This window comes from Rhododendron vialii, chromosome 1a, assembly GCF_030253575.1.
Source record: "Rhododendron vialii isolate Sample 1 chromosome 1a, ASM3025357v1".
Taxonomy (NCBI): Eukaryota; Viridiplantae; Streptophyta; class Magnoliopsida; order Ericales; family Ericaceae; genus Rhododendron; species Rhododendron vialii.
Window position 1 is genome coordinate 13,077,537 of NC_080557.1, and position 23,072 is coordinate 13,100,608.

At 36.7% G+C, this 23,072-nt stretch overlaps 2 protein-coding genes, 1 long non-coding RNA gene and 8 other non-coding genes across 16 annotated transcripts in view; all 11 read right to left on the reverse strand.

The window, feature by feature from the left end:
- Positions 1 to 12,279, reverse strand: part of LOC131302690 (disease resistance protein RPV1-like) — a 57,299-nt gene extending 45,020 nt beyond the window's left edge. Inside the window, exons 1-4 of one of the 5 annotated variants that reach the window (XM_058329452.1) lie at positions 12,025 to 12,279; positions 10,502 to 10,575; positions 10,324 to 10,403; positions 9,197 to 9,761 (exon numbers count right to left, since the gene is read on the reverse strand). In XM_058329452.1, the coding sequence (XP_058185435.1) occupies positions 9,197 to 9,714 (518 nt within the window). In that variant the 5' untranslated portion in view covers positions 9,715 to 9,761; positions 10,324 to 10,403; positions 10,502 to 10,575; positions 12,025 to 12,279. The other 4 variants (XM_058329460.1, XM_058329477.1, XM_058329469.1 and 1 more) reach the window with 4 other exon arrangements.
- LOC131302668 (disease resistance protein RPV1-like) overlaps positions 1 to 23,072 on the reverse strand; it is a 101,835-nt gene that overhangs the window by 44,213 nt on the left and 34,550 nt on the right. The window contains exons 5-7 of one of the 2 annotated variants that reach the window (XM_058329440.1): positions 7,273 to 7,398; positions 6,804 to 7,079; positions 5,749 to 6,718 (exon numbers count right to left, since the gene is read on the reverse strand). In XM_058329440.1, coding sequence (XP_058185423.1) covers positions 5,981 to 6,718; positions 6,804 to 7,079; positions 7,273 to 7,398 — 1,140 coding nt within the window. In that variant the 3' untranslated portion in view covers positions 5,749 to 5,980. Of the gene's footprint in view, positions 1 to 5,334; positions 5,601 to 5,748; positions 6,719 to 6,803; positions 7,080 to 7,272; positions 7,399 to 23,072 lie in introns of those variants that run through there. The other variant, XM_058329422.1, reaches the window with a different exon arrangement.
- LOC131302762 (uncharacterized) lies at positions 14,451 to 17,287 on the reverse strand. The gene is made up of 2 exons (XR_009191898.1): positions 16,719 to 17,287; positions 14,451 to 16,684 (listed from the first exon to the last, which is right to left on the reverse strand). It is a non-coding gene; the product is annotated as an uncharacterized LOC131302762 (long non-coding RNA).
- LOC131309152 (small nucleolar RNA snR60/Z15/Z230/Z193/J17) lies at positions 15,207 to 15,304 on the reverse strand. Its single transcript, XR_009194823.1, has one exon. It is a non-coding gene; the product is annotated as a small nucleolar RNA snR60/Z15/Z230/Z193/J17 (small nucleolar RNA).
- Positions 15,427 to 15,506, reverse strand: LOC131309307 (small nucleolar RNA U83). Its single transcript, XR_009194966.1, has one exon. It is a non-coding gene; the product is annotated as a small nucleolar RNA U83 (small nucleolar RNA).
- LOC131309218 (small nucleolar RNA Z43) lies at positions 16,035 to 16,131 on the reverse strand. Its single transcript, XR_009194886.1, has one exon. It is a non-coding gene; the product is annotated as a small nucleolar RNA Z43 (small nucleolar RNA).
- Positions 16,894 to 16,977, reverse strand: LOC131309174 (small nucleolar RNA snR60/Z15/Z230/Z193/J17). Its single transcript, XR_009194845.1, has one exon. It is a non-coding gene; the product is annotated as a small nucleolar RNA snR60/Z15/Z230/Z193/J17 (small nucleolar RNA).
- LOC131309251 (small nucleolar RNA Z43) lies at positions 17,533 to 17,614 on the reverse strand. Its single transcript, XR_009194919.1, has one exon. It is a non-coding gene; the product is annotated as a small nucleolar RNA Z43 (small nucleolar RNA).
- Positions 17,860 to 17,949, reverse strand: LOC131309163 (small nucleolar RNA snR60/Z15/Z230/Z193/J17). The gene has a single exon (XR_009194834.1). It is a non-coding gene; the product is annotated as a small nucleolar RNA snR60/Z15/Z230/Z193/J17 (small nucleolar RNA).
- LOC131309284 (small nucleolar RNA U83) lies at positions 18,073 to 18,151 on the reverse strand. The gene has a single exon (XR_009194952.1). It is a non-coding gene; the product is annotated as a small nucleolar RNA U83 (small nucleolar RNA).
- LOC131309229 (small nucleolar RNA Z43) lies at positions 18,904 to 18,992 on the reverse strand. Its single transcript, XR_009194897.1, has one exon. It is a non-coding gene; the product is annotated as a small nucleolar RNA Z43 (small nucleolar RNA).

The following is a 23,072-nucleotide window of genomic DNA, read 5'->3' on the forward strand; positions in this document are numbered from 1 at the left end:
TAAATCGACCCTTAAAGCGCCAATTCTTGGGGAGGTTCTAGACATCAATGGCATAGTAAGTCTTCAATTACTTCTTTTACGGCTTGAAATTTAGCAAACTATGAATCAGACAACCTATACATATGATGTAGGATGACTTCAAGCTGCTCGGCTCATTTGCAACCCTAAAGACGAGAGCCACCATGATCTTATAGAACAGTCTAGCCTTTCATTTTGTTGACTTCAACATTAGAATTACCCATGGCAAAATTCAAGATGATCAGAAATCACTGCAGGCTGATTGAATCACATATGTTTTTAACGAAGATGGATGATAAGAGTTTGACCATTCATTTCTCTTGAGAAAAATATGATTCTTTTTTTTTTTTTTTAAACATGGTAGGATACTTTTATTTATTAATAAAAAACCATAGTAGTACATCGAAGATGATGATTTTCGTTTCACAGAGGATTCAATAACTAACCAGGAGGTCTAGTTTTCCAAGTACGAATACCAGAACCTCGCAAACATAAAGTTGCCAAAGTGTGAGTAACTACTCTATGAATAAAAACAAAATCACAAATCCTAACCGATCAACTCATCAGCGAATATCATCAATGACAACTTCCCCTTCAGGTTTTTTGCAACCCAAAATATGAATCGATGGAAAAGCCGATCTAACCAATCTGATTTGTCATCGAACCACCATCGCTGCCAAAGGACCATCATTGCCGCCGTTGTCAAAATTCGAAGAGGCACCTTGATGACAAAGGAGAAGCCGAGATAAATGAAAAAAAAAAAAAAGGAATTACAACACCAAAAAACTCTCAAATCAATCTAAGATTGAAAGAAAAAAGACCTCCCTGGACATGAGGGATTAAAGAAAGCGAGAAAAGATACCGTCACTTACGGGGAAGAAAAACACCCATCATGCTTAAAACCCTTTGAAGATCAACAAAAAAAAAAAAAAATTTAAAACCCTCTCGTCCCGCCGCCGCATTAGGGTGGTCAAAATCCTAGGAGGAGAGAGGGGAAGGAATAGAGAAAATGACTAAGGTTTTTTCCTTCAGTTTCTTACCTATTAGCATATCCAACCCATGCTCTAATCCTTCAAATTTTCCTTCATTCCTCCATTTTGAGGGAAATCAATTTTAACACACACACAACCCCCCCCCCCCCCCCCCCCCCCCCCCCCCAAAAAACAAAAATTGAAAAAGAAAGTGTTTTGAAGGATGGGTTGGAGCAAACACATCCTCCAAAACAGTAAAAACTAAAATATAGAGATATGGGATGCTCTTAGGCTAAAAAAGTTTAATATGATTCATTTAAATACACCGATTCCGGTTAATCTAAAATTAAAAATTACGTATTGTTCGAACTGAAAATTCACCACATATGTGTATTCATATGTATCATTTGCTACAACCATGTTATTACTCCTGTATGTATAAAAAAGAACTCTTCCATGGAAGATATTAACTCTTTTCTGGAAGAATTTGTTTTAAATTCAGATCGTTAATTGCTGAGACAATGGCTGAGATGCTCACCTATAATTCTGTAGTGACTTTGCTCACTACAGGGTCCCCGGATCCCTGTGTAGTGGCTGTATGTATGGATACATGGAATATGGTTATACAACGCGTGATTTTGTTCACTTTCTTAGAGGGTTTCAACCTAAAACCAATTGGCAATAGGTAGAGTAGCCTCTAGAATTTATAGCTTGATGGCTTAGATGAGCGATGTGGAAAAAGTCTAACACTCAGATGGATTGAATTTCGAGCCATGAGTCTATGACAACTAAAACTCAAATGGCCGGCTATGTTGTTACAATTACTAATATATAACAACAAACACTCACACAAACACTGTATACACACTCACATATTTGGTGGGTCCCACACACATTGGAAGTGTTGTGTGTGTGGGTCTTAATGTGAATATGATAAATTTGTGTAAGTGTTTGCGGTTGTAAAATGATTAATGTTATTATTCTATTCTTCTCGTAATTTGCGGCATGACATTCGCTTGTCTGACTACAAAGGCCAATATCCAACTTTTCAGGAACTTTTTTCTTTTATTCCACATATTTTAATAAGTGTACGAAAAATGGAATTTCAGTCAATAAATTGTTCTTGTTTTGAGCAAATTAGCACTTCCAAATAAGAAACAATAACACAAAAGCAAACAAAAAGTACTCTCTTTTTTTTCTTTTCTCTTGATAACTCAAGTATTTGGGACAGCATAGGCGCAACTCGACTAATCTTAAAGAACCAATTCATTACCCACTAAAAAAAGTATTTTATTCCTTTTGTGATGCCGAACTGCTTAGGCCATGAGCAGCTACAATATTATAAGTTTCTTCCTCCCATAGCAATTTCTCCAAATTTGGGTTGACTTTTTCTTTGAAATTTTCAGCAAGTCATAAAAAAAGGAAAAAAAAAATCTGCAGTGGAAATTAAAAGAAGAGAGAAGTATGTAGGATACACAAAAGTATTTCTGGTTATACGTAATATATTTCAACTGATTGTGACTCCCGGGAGATCTAGAAGCTATTCATAGCCTTAGCACCCAAAGCCCGCCCCAAATCGAAATTTCTTGAGAGGGGAAAGTGAAGTAACATTGTGAGACCAGATTAAAAAAAAAAATTGACACTGTGAGACCCTTTGTTCCATCCATTTTCACAATAACTTTTCACAACTCATTATCAATGCTTGAGATAAACTGATAATGAAACCCTAGGAAAACATAAATTAACAAGTATGTTTACCATATTTTCGTTATATGGTTCCCAGAGAAAGAAAAAGGAAATTTTCCAAAAGAAGCTCAACCTTTTCTCCAATTTCCCTCAAAATTTTGCCGTTCTTTTTTGTACTAGTACTTTCTTTACCTCACCTTCCAAATATAGCGTTAATTTCCCTTTTTGAAATACCCCGCGTTGGAGTCTAACAATGTTTGGAGCCATCCGATACGCATGAGTCCACGCGGATCGAATGGTTCTAGATGCAGCTGCATTTTATAGTTGTGTCTTTGACAAATCCAAACACGGTCTATCAGTTCCAATGGGGAAACAAGTCCTCCATATATATCTCCGAGAGACAAGGGCTTCTCCTTGTTCCAAAACCCAGCAATAAACCAAACTTCACAATGGGCAACACAAACTCAACAAAACCCCAGCAGGAACAACCCGACGATCCCTTCACCTGCGAAATATGCATCGAACCCATGTTATCAAACAACAAGAAGTTCCGAAACAGCAACCTCTGCGTTCACCCATTTTGCAAAAAATATACGGATTTGAAAACCCCCCTCCCATATTATATAGATATCGAATATCGATTCCTTCTATATATAGATGGGTTCATATTTTCATTTCTTTTATTCCTTTAATTCTAATTCCTCTAATTTTATATCAGGGAAACATTTAAGACTAAAAAAGGAATATAGAATGAAAGGCGGAGATTTATGCAGAAGGAGGGGACAAATCTTAAGCGTTGGTTGTCTTTTGGATTCAAACACCTCCCTGTCATATTATATATATATAATATATATATAGACACACACACACATAAAAACGCACAAGAATGCGTTGCATGTGCGAATCGTGTCTTGCAAACTAATTTTTATATTTTTTTGGAAAAGCTTGTTAATGCAAAAGATGTATAATCACATAAAATATGTATACATAATACATATAGAAGCATGAGAATGCGTTGCATGTGCAAGTCATGTGATGCAAAACTTTTTCTTTTTTGGGAAAGCTTGTTATGCAAAAGATGGAAAGATGAAAAGATGAAATAAGATTTTGGTTGTGAAAGTAGGAAATAAATTAGTATTTTTTTTTTTCCTTTTTGGCAGTTTCTTGAGGTAGTATAAGGAGTGATTTGGGAAACTGGAAGTGCGGGATATTTCAAGGAGTTTTTATTTAAATTTTTGGTTTGGGTAAAAAGAAGGGTGAGGGCTTGGGATGCTTTCTAATATGGCCAATAATTAGTACAAGTATTTTTCTTTTTGGGTTCAACCTACGAAATCCAGTGGGGGCACATTGGATGAAAACAGGAGTAAGAGAAGTCTAAATCTCACATGCCTGTATTAAATTGACACCACTTGACACCAGATGTCGTTGCCTTTGTCAATCTCATCAGCCTCGTAAATCAGATCAATCGCCCACTTCTGTACATACGTGTTAGGATGAGTTACGTCTATTGGGATCGGCACTCCATCACCGCCAGCTCGAAACATTTCGATCTCCACTTCATCACCGGCTTCAAATTGCAATCCTTTGTAGCAACCCTGTGGTATATAAATAAGCCACACACGATCTAAATCGGTGGGAAAGGCTTTTGGTTCGAAGTTTCTCGGGTATAGTGGAAGGCGATTTCCGTTTATATTGAAGTACACCAGCCAAACCCATACCGATTGCTTTTGGTAAGATGTTCCTCCGAGACCCCAGACTACTAAGCGTAGAATCCAACCCAATAATTTCTGGTTCACAGATGGAGAAGGCGGCAACACAAAAGATACATTTGGCCTTCTACGATCATTGTACGGGAACCAAATCCGAAGCTCCTCCTCCCCTGCTGGAAATAGAATTTCAACAGCACCCTTAAATTTAGAGAGCCCCTGTTCCAATAAATCATGAATTTAGTCAAAGTCTAAACATCTTTTTCTCAAGATTTGACCTAAAAATATTTAGACATACGAAAGAACTTGGGCTTACTAATCTAAGCGAAGTAGACAGAGAACTCAATTAAAAAATAAGATTCATGTAGCCGACCCAATTGATTGGAAAACAAGGCTCCGTCTGGTTTGGTTACCGCTAAAGGATTTTTGGACTTTTTTTTGTTTTGTCCTTATTCAATTTTTTTCATGTTTTTTCGTTTTGTGACAAAATTTTATGAATTATTGACTCGTCTTGACCAGATCATAGAAGTAAAAAAAAATGACTTTTCCAATTATTTTTGGAAATATTCAAGGTAAAGCCAAAAAATCCATATTACAAAAAAAATTAGGGTAAAAGTAAAAAAAAAACTACTTTTTCAATTCTCCTCGTTGAGACGAATCAATAATCCACAAAAATTTGTTACAAAATAAACGAACACATAAAAAAAATTGAATAAGGACAAAACCAAAAAAATCCAAAAATCCCATAGCGGAACTCAACCTGATACTACAACGGCACTTGGAAGATGAATAGAAATCAAGGATTATACCGATCATATGACTTTACACAAACCATGATTTTACCTTCTTATGGAATCCCGTTCCGCTTAACTTTTTATCTTTTAAGTACTTATTTATCGCTTTACATGACATGTCATTCTCTCATAATGCATCATTTTTAATTCTAAAAATACTTATATTTAAAAAATAAGTACTTGTTTTGGTTAGTGGAAAACACCCTTATAAAAATATTTCAACGTGTGAGAGAGACGGAGAGTACCTTACTCTTGGGGAGTTGTTTTAAGAGACTAGTTAAATAATTGTTCTCAGCTAATTTATTGGATCCCGAATAGTTCGCACGTCTCTCCAGCTGATCCAATTCAAGTGGTAGGCTTTCTAATGATGGGCAACGCTGTGCATACACTGAAGTACGTGTTGGAAGCTTTGGAAAAGATCGGAGCTTTGCACAATTATTCAAATTCAATTCCTCCAAGTCAGGAAGGTACCCGATACTATCTGGTATGGTAAGCCATGTGTTATTATTCAAATTCAATTCCTCCAATGAGATCAACCTATCAATTTCACTGGGCAGATGAGACAAGTTGCACTTATTCAAATTCAATTCCTCCAAGCGAACAAGTTTGCATATACTTTCCGGTGAGGCACGGAAACCATTATTACCCTCAAGTACCAAAGTCTTCAAAGATTCCAAATCCCCAATTTCACTGGGTAGATGAGACAAGTTGCAGTCATACAAATTCAAACCCTGCAAGCGAACAAGTTTGAATATACTTTCCGGTAAGGCACGGAAACCATTATTACCCCCAAGTAACAAACTTATTAAAGAGTCCAAATCCCTTTTTCCTTAGGAAGATGCGAGAGCTTGTTATTTCTCACCCACAAATACTTCAAGCAAGACAGCTTAACAATGGTATCCGGTAGGGTACATAAACTGTTTCTTGAAAGATTCAACTTCTCTAATGAGGTCAACCTCCCAGTTCCACTAGGCAGATTTGACACATTGTTTTCTTCCAAATCCAAATGCTTCAATCGAGTAAGGTTACAGATACCATCCGGCAAGGTACTCAAATTGTTTTTAGCAAGATCCAGAGTCTGTAATGAGATTAGATTCCCTATTTCCTCCGGTAGATATGACAAATGGCAGTCGTCCAGATTTAATTTCTTTAAGCAACTGGAGGCCTGGATAGGGGTGCGTGACAACCCAATAAAATCCACAGCCTTTGGTGGCAATGTCCAAGACGAGAAGAATAAGCACCGTAATTTATATAGCGGTCCTTTAAATACAGCTAAGTTTCCTAGGTTCGAGCAGCCAGAGAGATCAAGATGTTCGAGAGATTTCAGCATCCAAATGCTAGAGGGGAGCTTTCGAAGTTTTGTACAGTTTTTCATGCCCAGGACACGAAGTTTGTTCAGACATCTAATAGACTCGTCAACCTCCACCAAACTTTTGCAATCATTAAGCAACAACTCCTCAAGAGAGGAGAGTCCAGAGAAGTCAGGGGTTCTGGTTAGGTAATGGCAGTGACTGAGGTAAAGGAACTTCAGCTTGCCCAGAATCTGTCCAAAAGAATTCGAGGAAAGTTAATTTCCACAATATATACCGTGCGATAGATGTTGGATGGAGAAAGAAATAAGGATGTACCATGTTTCTATTCCAAACTTGTTTCAAGCTGCTATAACGCAAATCGAGAGCAACTAGCTTCTCCATAAAAAAATTCCACGGTATACATTTCAAAGGGAAGCCTTTCCAGCTTAGCCATAATAGCCTTCTAGAAATATGTTCATAACCAGTAGTTAGGTGAACATAATCGAGATGAAGCAGCCACAAGTTGTTCATCCTTTCAAATGCCTTAGCATTCACTTGGACATCTTTTGGATCAATAAAGTTTAGAAGGCGGCCTTCAACTACTTCAGTTCCCTAATAAGAAAACCCATTGCATAACGAGGGGAAATAAAGCACCTTTGCTTGGAAAGCATAAAACAAAGTCAGGAATATTTATGTAAGTTGAGACTTGGAATTAAGAATGTGCATAAGCATATGTGGCATTACTGCAGACAACAATAATTACACATGAACAGTAGATAAAAAGATCATGATGTGTGGTCCTCACCATGCCATCTCTCCGAACCTCAAGGACATGCTCACAATACCACAATTTGTCCATCTTTTCAAGTGGCTTTGCATTCGCTTGGACATCTGTAGCTTTTAGGAGGAGACCATTTACAGCTTCAGTTCCCTGATAAGAAAACCCAGTTCATAATGAGAGAAGAAAAAAGTACCTCGTGAGAAAACAAAATACAAAGCTAGGAATATTCATATCAAATAAATCAGATATAGAATGGGCCCAAGTGCATGTAGCATCATTGCAGTAATGAAGCATCAACAATGGAGTAAAATCTCAATGCATAAGGCTCTCACCGTGCCATCTCTTAGACCTTCAAGGACATCATCAAGATACCACAATCGGCTACGCTTCCCAGGATAAGGAGATTCTTGCCTGACGATTTCTCTACCCATGTCTCTTATCATATTGTGCATCACAATTTGGCCATGATAGTCGTATTTTATGAGACACCGGTCGGCTAGCTTTCGAATCTCATCGTCTGCAAAAATATCGTAGCCTTCCAATATTTTTACAGTAAAATCTCGACACATTCCAACAAAAAAACATGCCGTATCTAGGAACAACTTCTTTAGTTGCTCGCTAAGCGAATCATAACTTATCTTAAGTTTTCCAAGAACATCATCAGCAGGAATTTTTCTTAATTTTGCTATTGACCTTTCCCATTGAGGTATGCTCTCACCACGGAAATAGGAACCCAAAACTTCAAGAGCTAATGGAAGCCCTCCAGCATAACGCCCAATTTGGCGTGAAAGGTCCAAATGATCTTCTGGAGCTAGGATGGTTTTCCTTAAAGGCATGCCAACTGAAGAGCTCAAGGGATTCGTCCTCGTCCAATTTTTCTGGCCCATATATCTCATGCTCATGCAATTCGAGGATTTTTAGCGAAGACTTATCTCTTGTTGTTATAATGATTCTACTTCCAGGAGCGAAAGAATCTCGATCTATGGCTAGTGCCTTCAATTGTTGGACATTATCCACATCATCTAGAACAAGAAGAACCTTTTTTCGACCGAAAGCTATCTTCTTTATAACCTCGATGCCTTCATGAGAATTACTTACTTCATGACTTCTATTTAATATAGCCAAAAGAAGTTTCTTTTGTAACTCAACCAGACCATTCGGTCGCTGTGAAATTTCTCTGATATCCGCAAGAAAACAGCTACATTCAAACTTGGGTTGGATGTCATTATACAGCTTTTTTGCAATTGTAGTTTTGCCAATTCCACCCATGCCCCATATGCCAACAATGCGAACAAAGTTGAATTCCATGTTCAGCAACACATTGAGCTCTGCAACACGACGGTCTAGTCCAACTTGGCAGTATGGAACATTTAGATGTGTTGGATTTACCTTTTCTCTAACATCTTTAATGATCATCTTAATTAACTCAGCTTCATCTCTGCCAATTTGTGCATCAATTAACATAAAAAACAAGAATAATCACTCATTAAATCTAGAATTAGCCATGACTATGGGATTAAACATGCTAACTTTGGCCCAAAAATTAGTATCAATTGAGGATATCTGGACTAGAAACTCAAAAAATAAACTAGTAGTAAGCTTGCAGCAAGCAGAAGAGTGATTTTAAAATTAGTCAAAAAATCTTACTCCTATTTCAAAGTTCTTTCTCTAGGCATATCTAAAGTCATGCATAGTAAGGCTTTCTCTTGTTATGATCCGAGGCAAGTATAAATGTCAAATAATTGCTAAGTTCGAAGTGTGGCCAGAGCCATTTGAAATTTAATTTATCTAAAATTGTGGTCAACTAAGTACTTTTTAAGATTAATCAACCTTCTAACAGTATGAAAATTGCACCCGCACCTCAAAATATGTGGAATACTGTGTACTGGTTCTATTTTAAGGTCATTTTCTTGTAAATATCATAAGGGTCGAGGGAGGAAAACAATACCTGTTGGCCTCATTTAGCAAGTCCCGACCTGACAAATTGGCAGCTTCAGTAAGAGCTCTCCTCCACTTTTCCACCTTGCCATCCGATCCCTCTCTAAAACGCTTTTCATGCTTGGCAAATGCATCTTGAAGTACCCCCGTCTGCTTCCGCATGTCGGATGGAACAACATCATAAAAGATGGGCACAACAATCTGTTTCAAAGTCTCCCTGCAATCCATTATCCTCACAAGTTCATCAAGGCACCAACTCGACCCAGCATAGTCTTTTGAGAACACTATTAAAGACACTCTGGAACCCTCAATTGCTTTCAGTAGTCCATCGCTAATATATTCTCCTCTTTCGAGCTCTTTGTCGTCCCTGAATGTGCGAAAACCATTGGCCTCTAAAGCAACAAACATATGGCTGGTAAAGTTTTTACGAGTATCGGCACCTCTGAAACTCACAAAGACATCGTATACCCATTGTGGTGGGATGGGTATGGAAGAGGAAGAACATCCTTCTGCCCGTGAGCCATTCATATTTATGCACGCAACACAGATTTATATTTTTTTTTTATAGATCCACACTGCACAAAGATGAATCAAGATTTTGTGAACTTCAGCTTGACAAAATTCTAACTGACATTTGATTGGCTAACAAGAAACACAAATTAATCTAATTGGTGAATCCATATTCACATGGATTGATGAGTTGGTCACTAACTAACTATGAGCACCAACTATTAGAGTATGCAGCTGTGTGAGTCATAACTCTATATTTAGCTCCAATGAAGGATCGAGCCACTATGAGCTGTTTCTTAAACTTTTTTTTTGAACGGCGAAAAAGAATTTTATTAATCTTTGAAAGATTACAAAGATCAAAAGGAGCAAGGAGAAAAGCAACATGTGCCCATCTAAGACCTAAACCCTTAATTGGCAAGATGCCAATCAAGAACCCCGAGAGGCCAAAATGCCCAAATAAAACAATACAAAACAGAGCCCAACACCTAACAGGCCTAAAATTTGCTAACAAGCCAAGAATTTGCTACCATAAACAAGAAGATATGAAAACCATGAACAAAAAATTTGCGCATCATCCTTCAAAGAATATGAGTGGTGAGTACAATATACTGATCTCAAGATACTAACCAAAAGATTAGGGAGTTCGTTTGCAATGTTAATTCGTAGAACCAATTCAAGAGTTCCGCCTCCTATATATCTATCATCATCTGCAAAATAAAAACACAGTTTATAGAAGCCACATTAGAAATCAATAAATCGAGGGACTTTGACAAAGATGGACCAGAGAGAGAGGGAGAGAGTGCACATGGAGGGATGGCTGAATTTTTTTGGAATCCCAATAGACAGAGACGAAGAAGGAAGTGAAGATTGTTCGATCTCCTGCATAAACAATGGGGAAAAGGAGACAATATAGTCGTTCGGATTGGAGTGAGGAACGGGTCTCTCTCTATCTCTCCAGCTTGGGAAGTTTCCGGGCAAGTAAGGACCAAGTAAAAAGAGGAAAGTGGGAAGAAAATGATGAAATTTGTGTGGACAGACTCACGCGTAGAATTATTGTTGCACCAAATATAGACTTGTGTTTTTTTTAGAATCCACTTCGGGTATCATACAAATAATAAAAGTCATTTATTGTTTAAAATATTTTTAAAAAGTTCTTGAAAAAAATAAGTTCAGTTGGATATCGATTGTGGCTTGATTAATTCCTTCAATTTTCAGGATCGCAAAGTGAACGAATTGATCAAACCCCTACCGACATTAGACTGAGAGTTTTTGTTACAATGATTATTAAAAAATATTTTAATCAAATTGAACAGTCCGATCATTTGTGTGAGACCAAAAAAACGGATCCCACACAAGTGGGTGTACATTTAGTGTACACTATATGATGTTTTCATAACTTTTTTTTTATGCCTAAACACTTGAGTAAAAACATTTATGTACACTATAAAATAAGATTGCATGTGGGCGATGCCTCGATCAAGAGAGCATTTCTTATTCGTGTTATTGATACAAATTGGGAATTGCATCATGGGACTGTGCTAAGCTTGATTAACATATTTTCAACGTCGCTTGATGGAATAGTCAAAGATGGGTCCGATTCTGAACAAAAATCACTAGCCTTTTGTCTATTAAAGGAGATACGAAGTACAATCTTTTTGAGCTTTACAATTTAATTTTCATTTGATGAGCTCTATCTAGGAAATTATGAATGATTTGTCACAAAGTCATTGAGAAGTTACATCTTTTCGTGAATATTGACTCGGCCACTCTAAGTAGAAATTTCATATATGTACCTCAAAAGCACAATCTATGAACACTATCAAAACCCTCGTTATATCTGTATATGGAGTTTTGATGATGAGCTCTTTCTGGGAAATAAAAGTTACGGCTTCGTTTGTTTCGAGGTAAAATATTTTACAATGTAAAATATTTTTTTCAGAAAATAAATTTCAAATTTTTATTTTTCGGTGTTTGGTTGGCACTTGAAAATATTTTCAGAAATCAACAAAATTCTAACTAGAGTAACAATATATGATCGAAATGGTTTACTTTCCATTGATTATGTTCGATGATTGCAACAGAGAAAGAATCCCAATATAAATACCAGATACAACCAACATTTGATTGGCTAACAAGAAACACAAATCACTCTAATTGGTGATCAATCCGATCCAAAGCCGGCCAGTAGCGGAATTCACGTAACTTAGCAAAAAGAACGCATAACTAATATTATAAAAATGCATAACTAACAAGCCAAGAATTTGCTACCATAAACAAAGAAAATATGCATACCATTGAACAAAAAAAATTGCGTATCAGGATACTAACCAAAAGATTCAGGAGTTCTTCCACAAAAGATTAGGGAGTTCGTTCTCAATGTTTGTAGAACCAATTCAAGAGTTCCGACAGAGGTGAGAGATGTAGAAGGAAGTGAAGATTGTTGGATCTCGTGCATAAACAATGGGGAAAATGGTCGTTCGAAATTGGAGTGAGAAACGGGTCTCTCTCTCTCTCCAGCTTGGGAACTTCCAGGCAAGTGATAAAGGCAGAAAGAAAACTAAAGATAAAGTCTGTGTGGACAAGACTTGCGAGTAGTTTGTTTGGACAAGACTTTAATGATAAATTCTTGGTCTTTGATGTTTGATTTTACATGGAGGCGGGGAATGTGCTGTGCAGCTTCGTGCTGAGCAGCCGCCGGCGAGGCCTTGCCGGTATCAGTCCGACGATCGGAGACGTTCACCGCGTAGAGCTCGTCGAGTACTACAAGTGTACCAAAAATCAACTCAATCAAATATTGTTAAGTGCCTCATCGGAAGGCCTTTGTACATGCCATTTACACCAGATGTAGACCCTTTTTTTTTAAGAATCCGCTTCGGGGTATCGTACAAATACGAAAAGTCATTTAATTTGCTTAAAATACTTTTAAAGAGTTCTTGACAAAAAAATAAGTTCAGATATCAACTATGGCTTGATTAATTTCTTCAATTTTCAAGGATCACAAAATAAACGAATTGTTCAAACCTTTACCAACATTCGACTAAGAGAGTTTTTTTTTTTTTAATAGAGATTCTTAAAAAATATTTTAATCAAATTGAACGGTCCTATCATTTATGTGAGACCCGAAAACGGATCCAACACAAATCGTTGTACATTTGTAAAACAAGCAATACCTATGAGACGGATCTTAAAATTGGGGAAAACAATTGACTTGGGCCTTCGACTGGAGAAATTCTTTCGGGAAATGACAGGCGGTCCCCATTTTTTGGATGCGGCTCCGTGCTTTTTTGTCAATTAGCCCTGTCAATATCCTTTTTATAGATTTTTTTACCATTTTGTCCTTGTCACTTTTATTTCTGAATAATTCACATTCCTGACAATTCACACCCCTCTGCAAGAATTTACACATCCAGAATTCACACCCCTTTGCACTATTCACACTACCAGAATTCAAATATTTGAAAAAAAGACACAATTCGCACCCAAATAGCGGTCCTTGTTCAGCCATGGCGTGTGGACGTGGAGAAGAGGATGAACCATATCTACATTTGTCGATCCACTGTGCCAAATCCTTAAAGCTACGGACCCTTAGCCCATGTACTTTCCAGCCAGAAGCCACCGAGTTTCCATTCCTGAGTTGGAGTATGATGGTTGAGAACCAGAAGAAGCTTTGCTTGTCCATACCTCTACAAAGATTTTTAGTTTGGCACGAACCATTTGTCGGTGGATTTGGAAACAAGGAATGCCGGTTGCAGGTTACCATGAATTCCAGGACGCCATACTTTCGTAACCATGGAGACAGTGGCATCTGCAAAGACTGCACTGCAGATGCCTACTTCTATCTCACTTTTTTTTAGCTCGATGGTAGACTAAAATACCATCTTTTCTTGTCATAGTTGGGTAGATATTTGTTACTTGGGGCTCTAAAGTCTCGTAGGTTAAATTTGATTGTTTTCAGATCATAACAAGTGCGTTCATTAATAAACCGTCTCAGCTAATTCCTCAAATAAGAACAGGATTTTACCATTGCAAAGTGTAAATTGTCCTTATTCTTGTTAGTGGGTCATGTTTGATAGCGTATTGGATTAGATAGGATTAGTAAGGAGGTGAGATTGGTAAGCAGATGGGATTAGTAATCCCAAGTGTAATCCCAATTGATAACCAATTCCTATCTCTTGTTTGATTGGAATACCAAGGTCGGGATAACAGTTTTGCATTTTCCAATCATACCAATGAGTGAAAAAACTGGTCAGTTGAATTGCAAAGAAGACCCACTAACAAATTCCATTTTCCAGCTCCACACAAAACCAATTGGTACCCGCTAAAGCAAGTGGAAACTATTCTGTTTGGCAACTACCAAACACCTTATCAATCTCTCTCAACTAACTGCCGGCTTCCAAGTCAAGAGAAGAACCAAGTTGGAAAGAAATATAAACATCCAAGCAATAGTCTGCAACGTATAATCAAGCTTAGCATACCAAGTTGAATTGCCCAGCAGATATAAAATACTACTCCCTCCGTCCCTAAATAAATGTCCGGCACACAAATCTAAGCCTTTAAAAAATTGCATTTGTTTCGGTAAAAGAATAATTTTTTTTAACAAATCAATAGATACCAATGAGTTATATTAGATTGTAAAAAAAAATTAGATTTTTCAACAGAAATCATGCATTTTGTGTTGGTCCTAGGTTTGCGCACCGGACACTTATTTAAGCACAGAGGCAATAACATTTACCTACAGATTATGAGCATGGAAATAAGCATAAAGGCATGTTAGGAGTCATACACCACCATTAACCAATAAAAATAGGGAACAGAGTAGCATCAATAACAACCCAACATTCCTTTTTGCTTCCTACTTGAAGATATTCTTACTTGAACAAAAACCTTGCTCTGTTTTCTTCACATTTTCGACACCCCAGTTTATACCATCTGCATGTTACTGTTATCATTGTTGGAAAAACTTCATCCAAAACCATGATTAGATAATCTTTGCGCCTTTGGAATCTTCATTGGGCTTCTTATTGATCAAGTCTACCCCCGAACAAATTACCACAACATGTGAGATTTTGTCAAACAGGTGGTGCCCAAAACAAGAATCAGTGGCAAAATCCAAGGGAAAAACTCAACAAGTAGACACCAATTACTAATCAAAACCAATAGAAGCAAGTTGAAATCCAAGGGACACCAATTACTAATCAAAACCAACAGAAGCAAGTTGAAATCAATACTTTAGAAAAAAAAAAATTCATGTCTTTTTTTTCCGTCGTTGACTTAAAAGGATTTCGGCCCATGTGGTAATGTTGGCATCAGTATTTAAGAACGACATCAACACAAATCATCCCAAGTAAGGCCAAGTACAATATAGGCAACAGGAAAATCAAGAAGAATTTGATCACCTTGGCAAAGTAGCCTCTTTTTTTCAAGTTTTTTTTTTTTCTGTAAGCAAAACAAGAGGTGAGTTTTCCAGATCCAAGTTGAAGCCCAGTCACAGTTGAGCAATTTACCTGAGCCGAGGTCGCCGAACAGGAGCAAAAGACCTTCGAATGTTTAATCATATAGTAGTATACACGATCATTTGAACTATGCGTAAAATCATCATGCGACCCTAACTGGAAATTTGAACATAGAAAGATACGCAGAACAGAAAAAACATAAGAATCCAATTTCCACAGTTGACAAGAAAAGCCAGAAATCAAAAAGGGAAAACAATGTATGCAAAACAAAAAAGAGAGCCTCAGAAGGAAGGCAGTAGTTTTGTTGTAATCATGACTAGTCATAAATTATACAATATAATCTCTTCATCAATGGCACTGAAAAATATCAAAAACTAGAGAGGGCAGAGATCCCGTCCAATTTTCAAGAACCAAATTGAGCCAACTGAGAGTATACAGGAGTGAATCGGAAACCAACCCATTTAAGGGGAACAATCATAAAGAAAAAGAGCACTAACAAATTGGCCTCATAGACAAGATTAGTAAGTCAATAAAATAATTTTTCTTTTGATACCTCAGGTGTCCTGGACCGGCCATATGCACACACAGACTAAGGCCGCATTATGCTAAAGTTCTTATTTTTTAAGTACTTGTTTCCCGTTTTACGAAACAAGTCATTCTCTCACAATTTTTAAGTACTTGTTTCCCGCTTTACGAAACAAGTCATTCTCTCACAATACAGCACCTTTAATTCAAACATGCCTATCATATTTAATCATTAGCCAATGTAAAAGCAAAACAAAAAAACAAAAAATTCTCACAAAGTATAGACAGCACAGATACATTCTAAGGCATAGATATTCAAAACAGAGAACTTCGTTTTTCTCAAGAGTTGAGACTTGTGGGGGACCCAATTTATGGGTGGTGATATATCAGGATGGTCGGCAAGGCATCTCTGCCATTACGACGAACGAGACCAATCACATGTTAGTCATCACAGTCCCCTCATATGTTGTTAGGATAGACAATATCACATAGAAATCCGCATCTATTCATATGAATGTACTAAATTACTACCGAGTAAATTTCAGCAACCAAGAAAGGCAGATTCTCTATGCACAACTTCCTATAGATATACAAGAGCGCGCAGGCACACTCACACACGTGACACACCTACCCACAAACAAGGAGAGAGCAGTAGAGGAGGAGGTTGCATTTGATTGTAATTATATAAAGGCAGGCGGGCCAGGGGTTGGGTTGGAGGGGGCACTTTTGGGAGGGTTTATCTCACGGAATCTGGGCATGCTACTTCACAGGACCTAGTGTTCAAATACCAAAAGACTTTTCAGGCTAAAACATTTGTGGTCCAGTGACCAAAAAGGTTTTACCTGGTAAAACAAATTCAACTGGGTTTTAAACCAAACGCAGGAAAATAAGATTTTATTATTTTTGGAGAAGCTCAAGAAATGGGGAGCTGATATATCAGAAATGTCAGAAAGGCAGGGTTTTTCACACTTACAAATAACTAAACATTTGACAACAAAAAGTTAACCACCCTAATCCAAGAAAACATCCTAACGGAATGTCAACACAAACAAAATCTGTTGCCAAATTAAAAATGGAACCTAAGTATATTTAGTAGAAATTGAAAAGAGTAATAAACATGATTGCTATATAGCATCACAAAACAGAATATCACTAGTGTATCACAAATAAAACCAACATATAACGAAATCAAAATTATCTAAAAATAAGAGAATTAAAACAGAGTCATCAGAAAAAGGCGAAACGTGTTTTGAATCATATATTGATCATTTGAACTATGATTAAAAATCATCATGTGACACTGTTTTGTTAATCTTGACATAGAAGAAAGAAACTTGGCAAACAAAACCACAAAATTCAACCGACCACATGGTTTTTTCATCTGTTCAGAATAAGAAGGCCAAAACATTAAAAATAAGTGGGTAACCAATCAAATTTTCATGAAACAAATTGTTCCAATTTCAAGCATATTAGTTCCTCAAAACTGGAAGAGGTCCAAAAGCCCAACCCATTTCAGAAGTAAGAAAACAGTACTAACAAAATGGCCTCATAGAGAAGATTAGTCAGACTCAACACAATATGATTCAGACATATGCTTGTCTAATTTTAATCATTGGCCACTACCCAACTATACAATAACAACATAGCATAACCCATCTAGTCCCCAATCATTGGGGGTATGGGCGGGGGACGATTGGAGACAGACCTAACCTTTGGCAATATATGCACAAAGTGCTGCTCTCAGAATACCACTAAAACAGATTTAAAAAAGATTTAATAACATACAGGCATCAGAGATACATAAAGTGAAAGAATACATAGAAAATAGAACCTTTTTTTATTTCTTTGAATTTTGTTAAGACTTGGTTAGGGTGGTGATATATCAGGATGGTCTGCCATTACAACAAATGAGACCTATAACATGGAGTCATCAATAGTCCCTCAAAACTCTTTATGACACCATAATAACGTATAAATCAACAACTATTCATAACAGTGTAGTGAAACAATTGCTTCGTAATTTCAAGCAAACAAGACCAAACCAAGCACACACACAGAGAGCGCCAAGACCAAACGAACTGGGGTCTTCCGTATCCATTCAACTGCACTTATATAGAGGTGGCAGGAGCTAAGGTTTAGCAGGGGGAGGGGGAATCAAATATATCTAAGAATGATACAACTAAAACAGTGTCATCAGAAAAGGCGAAAGTGATTCAAATGATTAATCATATATATGATCATTTGAAGTATGCTTTAAAATCATCAGGTGACACTGTTTTCTGAGTTTTGACAAAACGACACCACAAAAATTCAAAGCAAGCAGATTTTTACTATAAATCAATTCACCAAAAACGCGGCCAAAAGATAAGAAAGAAAAAAGTGAGAAAAGAAGGGGAAAAACCTCAGAAGGAAGGCAGTAGTACGGTTGTAATCATGATTATTCATACATTAACAATACATTTTCCTCATCATTGGCATTGAGAAAGATAAAACATTAGATGCAGTCAAAAGGTGATTAAAATCCCTCAAAACACACTCTCACTCACTGACTCAAACTTAAAACAAAATGAGTTTTACTCAAACTTTTACTCCAACCCTTCCTCAGATTTTACAAGGCTACTTTTTGGCTCTCAAATTAACAGCTATTACATTATTCAAGCATTTTTCCAAATTTATGCATAGACTTGAAATCATCCAATCCAATAGAACTTTTCCTATCAAATGAAGCTTTCACTAATATTTGGGTAGAGGCTTGGGTGAAGGCCTCTGAAATGGGATGGAGAAATAACATAAGAGCATATTCGATCATCAAAACTGCAGCCAATTCTACCCATTTTAATGGGAATTTTTTTTTAAAAAAATAAGAGTACTAACAAATCGGCCTCATAGAGAAGATTAGTTTGTAAACACAATATGATTCAGACATATGCTTGTCTAGTTTAATCATTGGCCAATTTACAACTATAAAGATCAAAATATTAACAACAAACACTCATATAGACAACACAGATGCACAAAGTCATAGATATTCAAATGATTTTGGCACTCCAATTTTTTATGATAGCACTCCAAAACTTGTCTTTTAGTGTAAAAATTATACATAGCAATGTACACTAAAAGACAAAATTAAAATTTGAAGTGTCGTCATAAAAAATTAGAGTGCTAAAATCATTTTCCGATATAGATTTAATTCTTGCTTTTGTTTTTGGTTTTGATTAGATTTGTGAGGGGAGGTTTATGGGTGGTGATATATCAGGATGGTCGGCAAGGCATTTCTGCCGTTACGACGAACGAGACCAATCACATTCATCACAGTCCCACTCAAATACACATAAAAAAATCCAAAGAGAAGCGCTACGGCGGCGATCATATCTAATACCACATTTTGGATACTATGTACTCAAAATATATTGCTCAAATGTGATCACCAAAGTATTATTGAAATCGAAAACCATCCACATGACGTGTAATTCCTATGGATTGACATGCATCTAAAATCAGATGATACAACTAATCAGAATCAACGTCATTGCCCAGTAACTTTCAGCAACAAGAAGCAGAGATTAGCAAAACCACTACTTTACACATACCCAAACAGAGAGAGAGAGAGAGAGAGTTAACCTCATCGCAGACGGCCGCCAAAGGACTATGATAATGGAATCCAATCGACTGTACTTATAGAGAGGCGGTGCGGGAGATAGGGTTTAATGGCGGGGCTAGGGTTTTATTACGATGCGTTGGACAATTTTATCCTTTTTTCTTATTCCTGGTACAAAAATGTCACCAGGGTACAAATGCCATCTCCTAACTCTCTGTTTGGAACTTGTCCAAAAGGAGTGGAAGAGTAGAGAAAATTTTACTAAAAATTTCCACACTTGTTTGGTTTTTAAAAGTGTTCTAAAAAAAGGAATTAATCGGTGATTAATTGCCGATTAATTGCTAGCAGAACCTATCCGACTAGATCCGACTAATTGTTATGTACTGATTAATTGCCGATTACTACAGTAATTGATATGGGCGGATTAATCGCCGATTATTAGGTCTCGAAGTTCGAAGGTGGCTAACCGCCTAACTAGCTCCTAGGGACTTTCAAATACAAATACAATTTTTCCTCCAATTTATTTTCAAAATTTCCCCTCATTTTCCCTCTTAATTATTTTTCCTTGTTTTCCATTAATTCTCTCAAGTTCAAAACAAAGTCATGTTTTAGTTCCCCGAAAAACAAAACCAATTTTGTTGTCCCTATTCAAATTTTTTGTGCAATTACTAATTTTGCATCCAACTTTTGAAAATTATTAGTCCATTTTGACGAGAGAGATTTAAAAAGAAAAAAAAATTAACTTTTGCCCTCTTTTTTTTTTGAAAAAAGTCCAGAGGTTCCAGGCTACAAACGAAAATTTCCAAACGTGCAAGAAAGCAATTGCTTCGACTTCTTCCTCCTCCCATTTCATCAAATCATTATAAAGAGTCAACTAATAGAACAAAACCAATACAGTACAAAACAATAAGTCTGCTGACACATAACAAAACCAATACAGATCGCGCACAGATTTTTTATGGGCCCATTACTGGTTTCACACAGATGATTCGAGTCGTTCATTAAATGTAAAATATTTTTTCAAGGGCCTCCGCTTAAAATCAGCTCAATCTGATACGTATAGATGCTCGATCTAATCATATAGTTTTTCATTATTCTGAAATTTAAATGAAAAGTTAGATGATTGTATTGAGTACCTATAGGTATTGGATTGAGTTGATTTTTTTGCAGGGACTCTTGAAAAAATGTTTTATATTTAATGAACGGCTCGAATAGCCTGCGTGGGCCCCACAAAAAATTTGTGCGCAATCTATGTCGATTTTCTCTTTGTGAATAGCACAGTTGATTTCAAAATAACGCTGCTACTCACAGAGCAATTATGCACAGATTTTGTGCACAGATTCGGTGTGGGGCCCACTACAAGTTCTACACAAATAATCCGAACCGTTCATTAAATGTAAAAAACATTTCTTTCAAGGGTCCTTGTAAAAAATCAGCTCAATCCGATACCTATAGATGTTCTATCCAATAATTTAGTTTTTCATTCAGATTTTAGAATAATAAAAAAGTTATATGGTTAGATCGAGCAACTATGGGCATTTGATTGAGCTGATTTTTAGCAAAAGTCTTGGAAAGATATTTTAGATTTAATAAACGACTTGAATTATTTGTGTGGGACCCACACAAAAATATGTGCACATAATTCGTGCATTTCTGCTGTGTGAGTATCATTATTGATTTCAAGTCCGACTACTCACACTGATTTTCTGTTCACAAATTGTGCACAGATCACTGTGTGGGACCTACTAAGGGTCCCACACAAACAATCCGAATCGTTCATTAAATTAAAACACTTTCTCAAACGCCCCCTCGAGAAATCAGCTCAATCTGATACCTATAGGTGTTCGATCCATATATCTAAACTTTTATTCAGAATTTAGGATCTAAAGTCTGAATGAAAGTTTAGATGTATGGATCGAGAATCAATATGCATTGGATTGAGCTTATTTTTTAGCGGAGGCCCTTGAAAAAATATTTTAAATTTAATGAACAGATTGGATCGTTTGTGTGGAACCCTTAATAGACCCCACACAGTGTTGTGCACAGAAAATCTGTGCGAGTAGACTTTCTGGCAATCTCTACGGAATCATCGTTCGTTAGGAAACTCTGATGTTGACTGATCAAGATCCTCACCTTTAAGATGTCATACAGAATCACAGATGGACGGCCGTTCGTTGTTTTTTCCCCATTTTATTTGGAAAAACGTCCATCCGTGGTCGGCATTTAAGAAATGTATATGGGAGTTATTTTCGCACTTTTTTTTTCTTTTTGGTAAGTCACACACCCTTTTTTTATATTCACAGTCCACTCATTTTTTTGTTTTTTAGTATTGAAAGTGTATGTATTTCTTTGCTAAAAGACAAAAAAAAAAGTGGATATAAAAAAAGAGAATGTGAAAATCAATTCCTAAAATATGGTGCTACTCGACAGACTGTCGTAACGCATATCAAACACTCCTTTTTTGGGCCAAAAATTTGAAATAAAAATTCACTCTCCATTTGTCCCCACACAGAAATCCATCCATGAAATCGAAATCCGAACACAAATGTGAAAAACTTCTATGGATTCTCCCAAGGGAAAATTTCAAAATACCCCCCAACCTTTACACCAAAATTCAATTAGACTCCTAACCTTTCAAAAACTTCAATTTTACTCCCAATGTTATATTCCGTTAATCAAAACGCCATATTCCGTCCGACTGACTAATGGATTTCGTTAAAAACTCCGTTAAATACCGTCCCGATTGAATTTTGATGATCCGAGCCGCTCAATGTGTTCAAAACATGATTTTAAAGGTACTCGCGAGAAATCAGCAAAAAAAAATGAACGAAAAGGGCTTCATTTGAACAGTTTTTTATTGAATAGTTCAATAAAAAACTGTTCAGATGAAGCCCTCTCTGATCATTTTTTTTGTTGATTTCTCACGGGTACCCTTAAAATCACGTTCTAATCATATTGAGCGGCTCGGATCATCGAAATTCGATCGAAAAAGGGGAGGTGCAGACCAAAGCAAAATCTGGACGTTCGGACTTGAACAAAATCCGGATCGATCCGCACCTCCCCTTTTCCAATCGAATTTCGATGATCCGAGCCGCTCAATGTGTTCAAAACGTGATTTTAAAGATACTCGCGAAAAATCAGCAAAAAAAACTAACGGGAAGGACTTCATCTGAACAATTTTTTATTGAACTATTCAATAAAAAACTGTTCAGATGAAGCCCTTCCCATTCATTTTTTTTGCTGATTTCTAGCGGGTATCTTTAAAATCACGTTTGAACACATTGAGCGGCTCGGATCATCAAAATTTGATCAGAACGGTATTTAACGGAGTTTTTAACGAAATCAGTTAGTCATTTGGATGGAAGGGAGCGTTTTGATTAACGGAAGATAACGTTGGGAGTAAAATTGATGTTTTTGAAAGGTTGGGAGCCTAATTGAATTTTGGTGTAAAGATTGGAGGGTATTTTGAATTTTTCCCTTCTCCCAATTCATATGTATTTGAAAATGGCATGATTGAATTGAAACTTCTCCAACTTGTCTTCACATATATAGGTCAAAGTCTCCTTGAGAAAACAACAGAAATGTATTCCGTCCTGCAAACGTTTCAAACAAATCTCTCTAAAGCCCATATAACTTATGAAGAAAGGTTTGCTATGCACTGTCCGATCTATTTTGCGCGCACTTGACTAATTTTTTGGTACAGACAGTGTGTTTCCTAGGCTAGAATATATATATTTCCGGTCTATATTACATATTTTTTAAGCGTTGTTACGTGAATTGTGTACTTTAAAAAAGTGAAG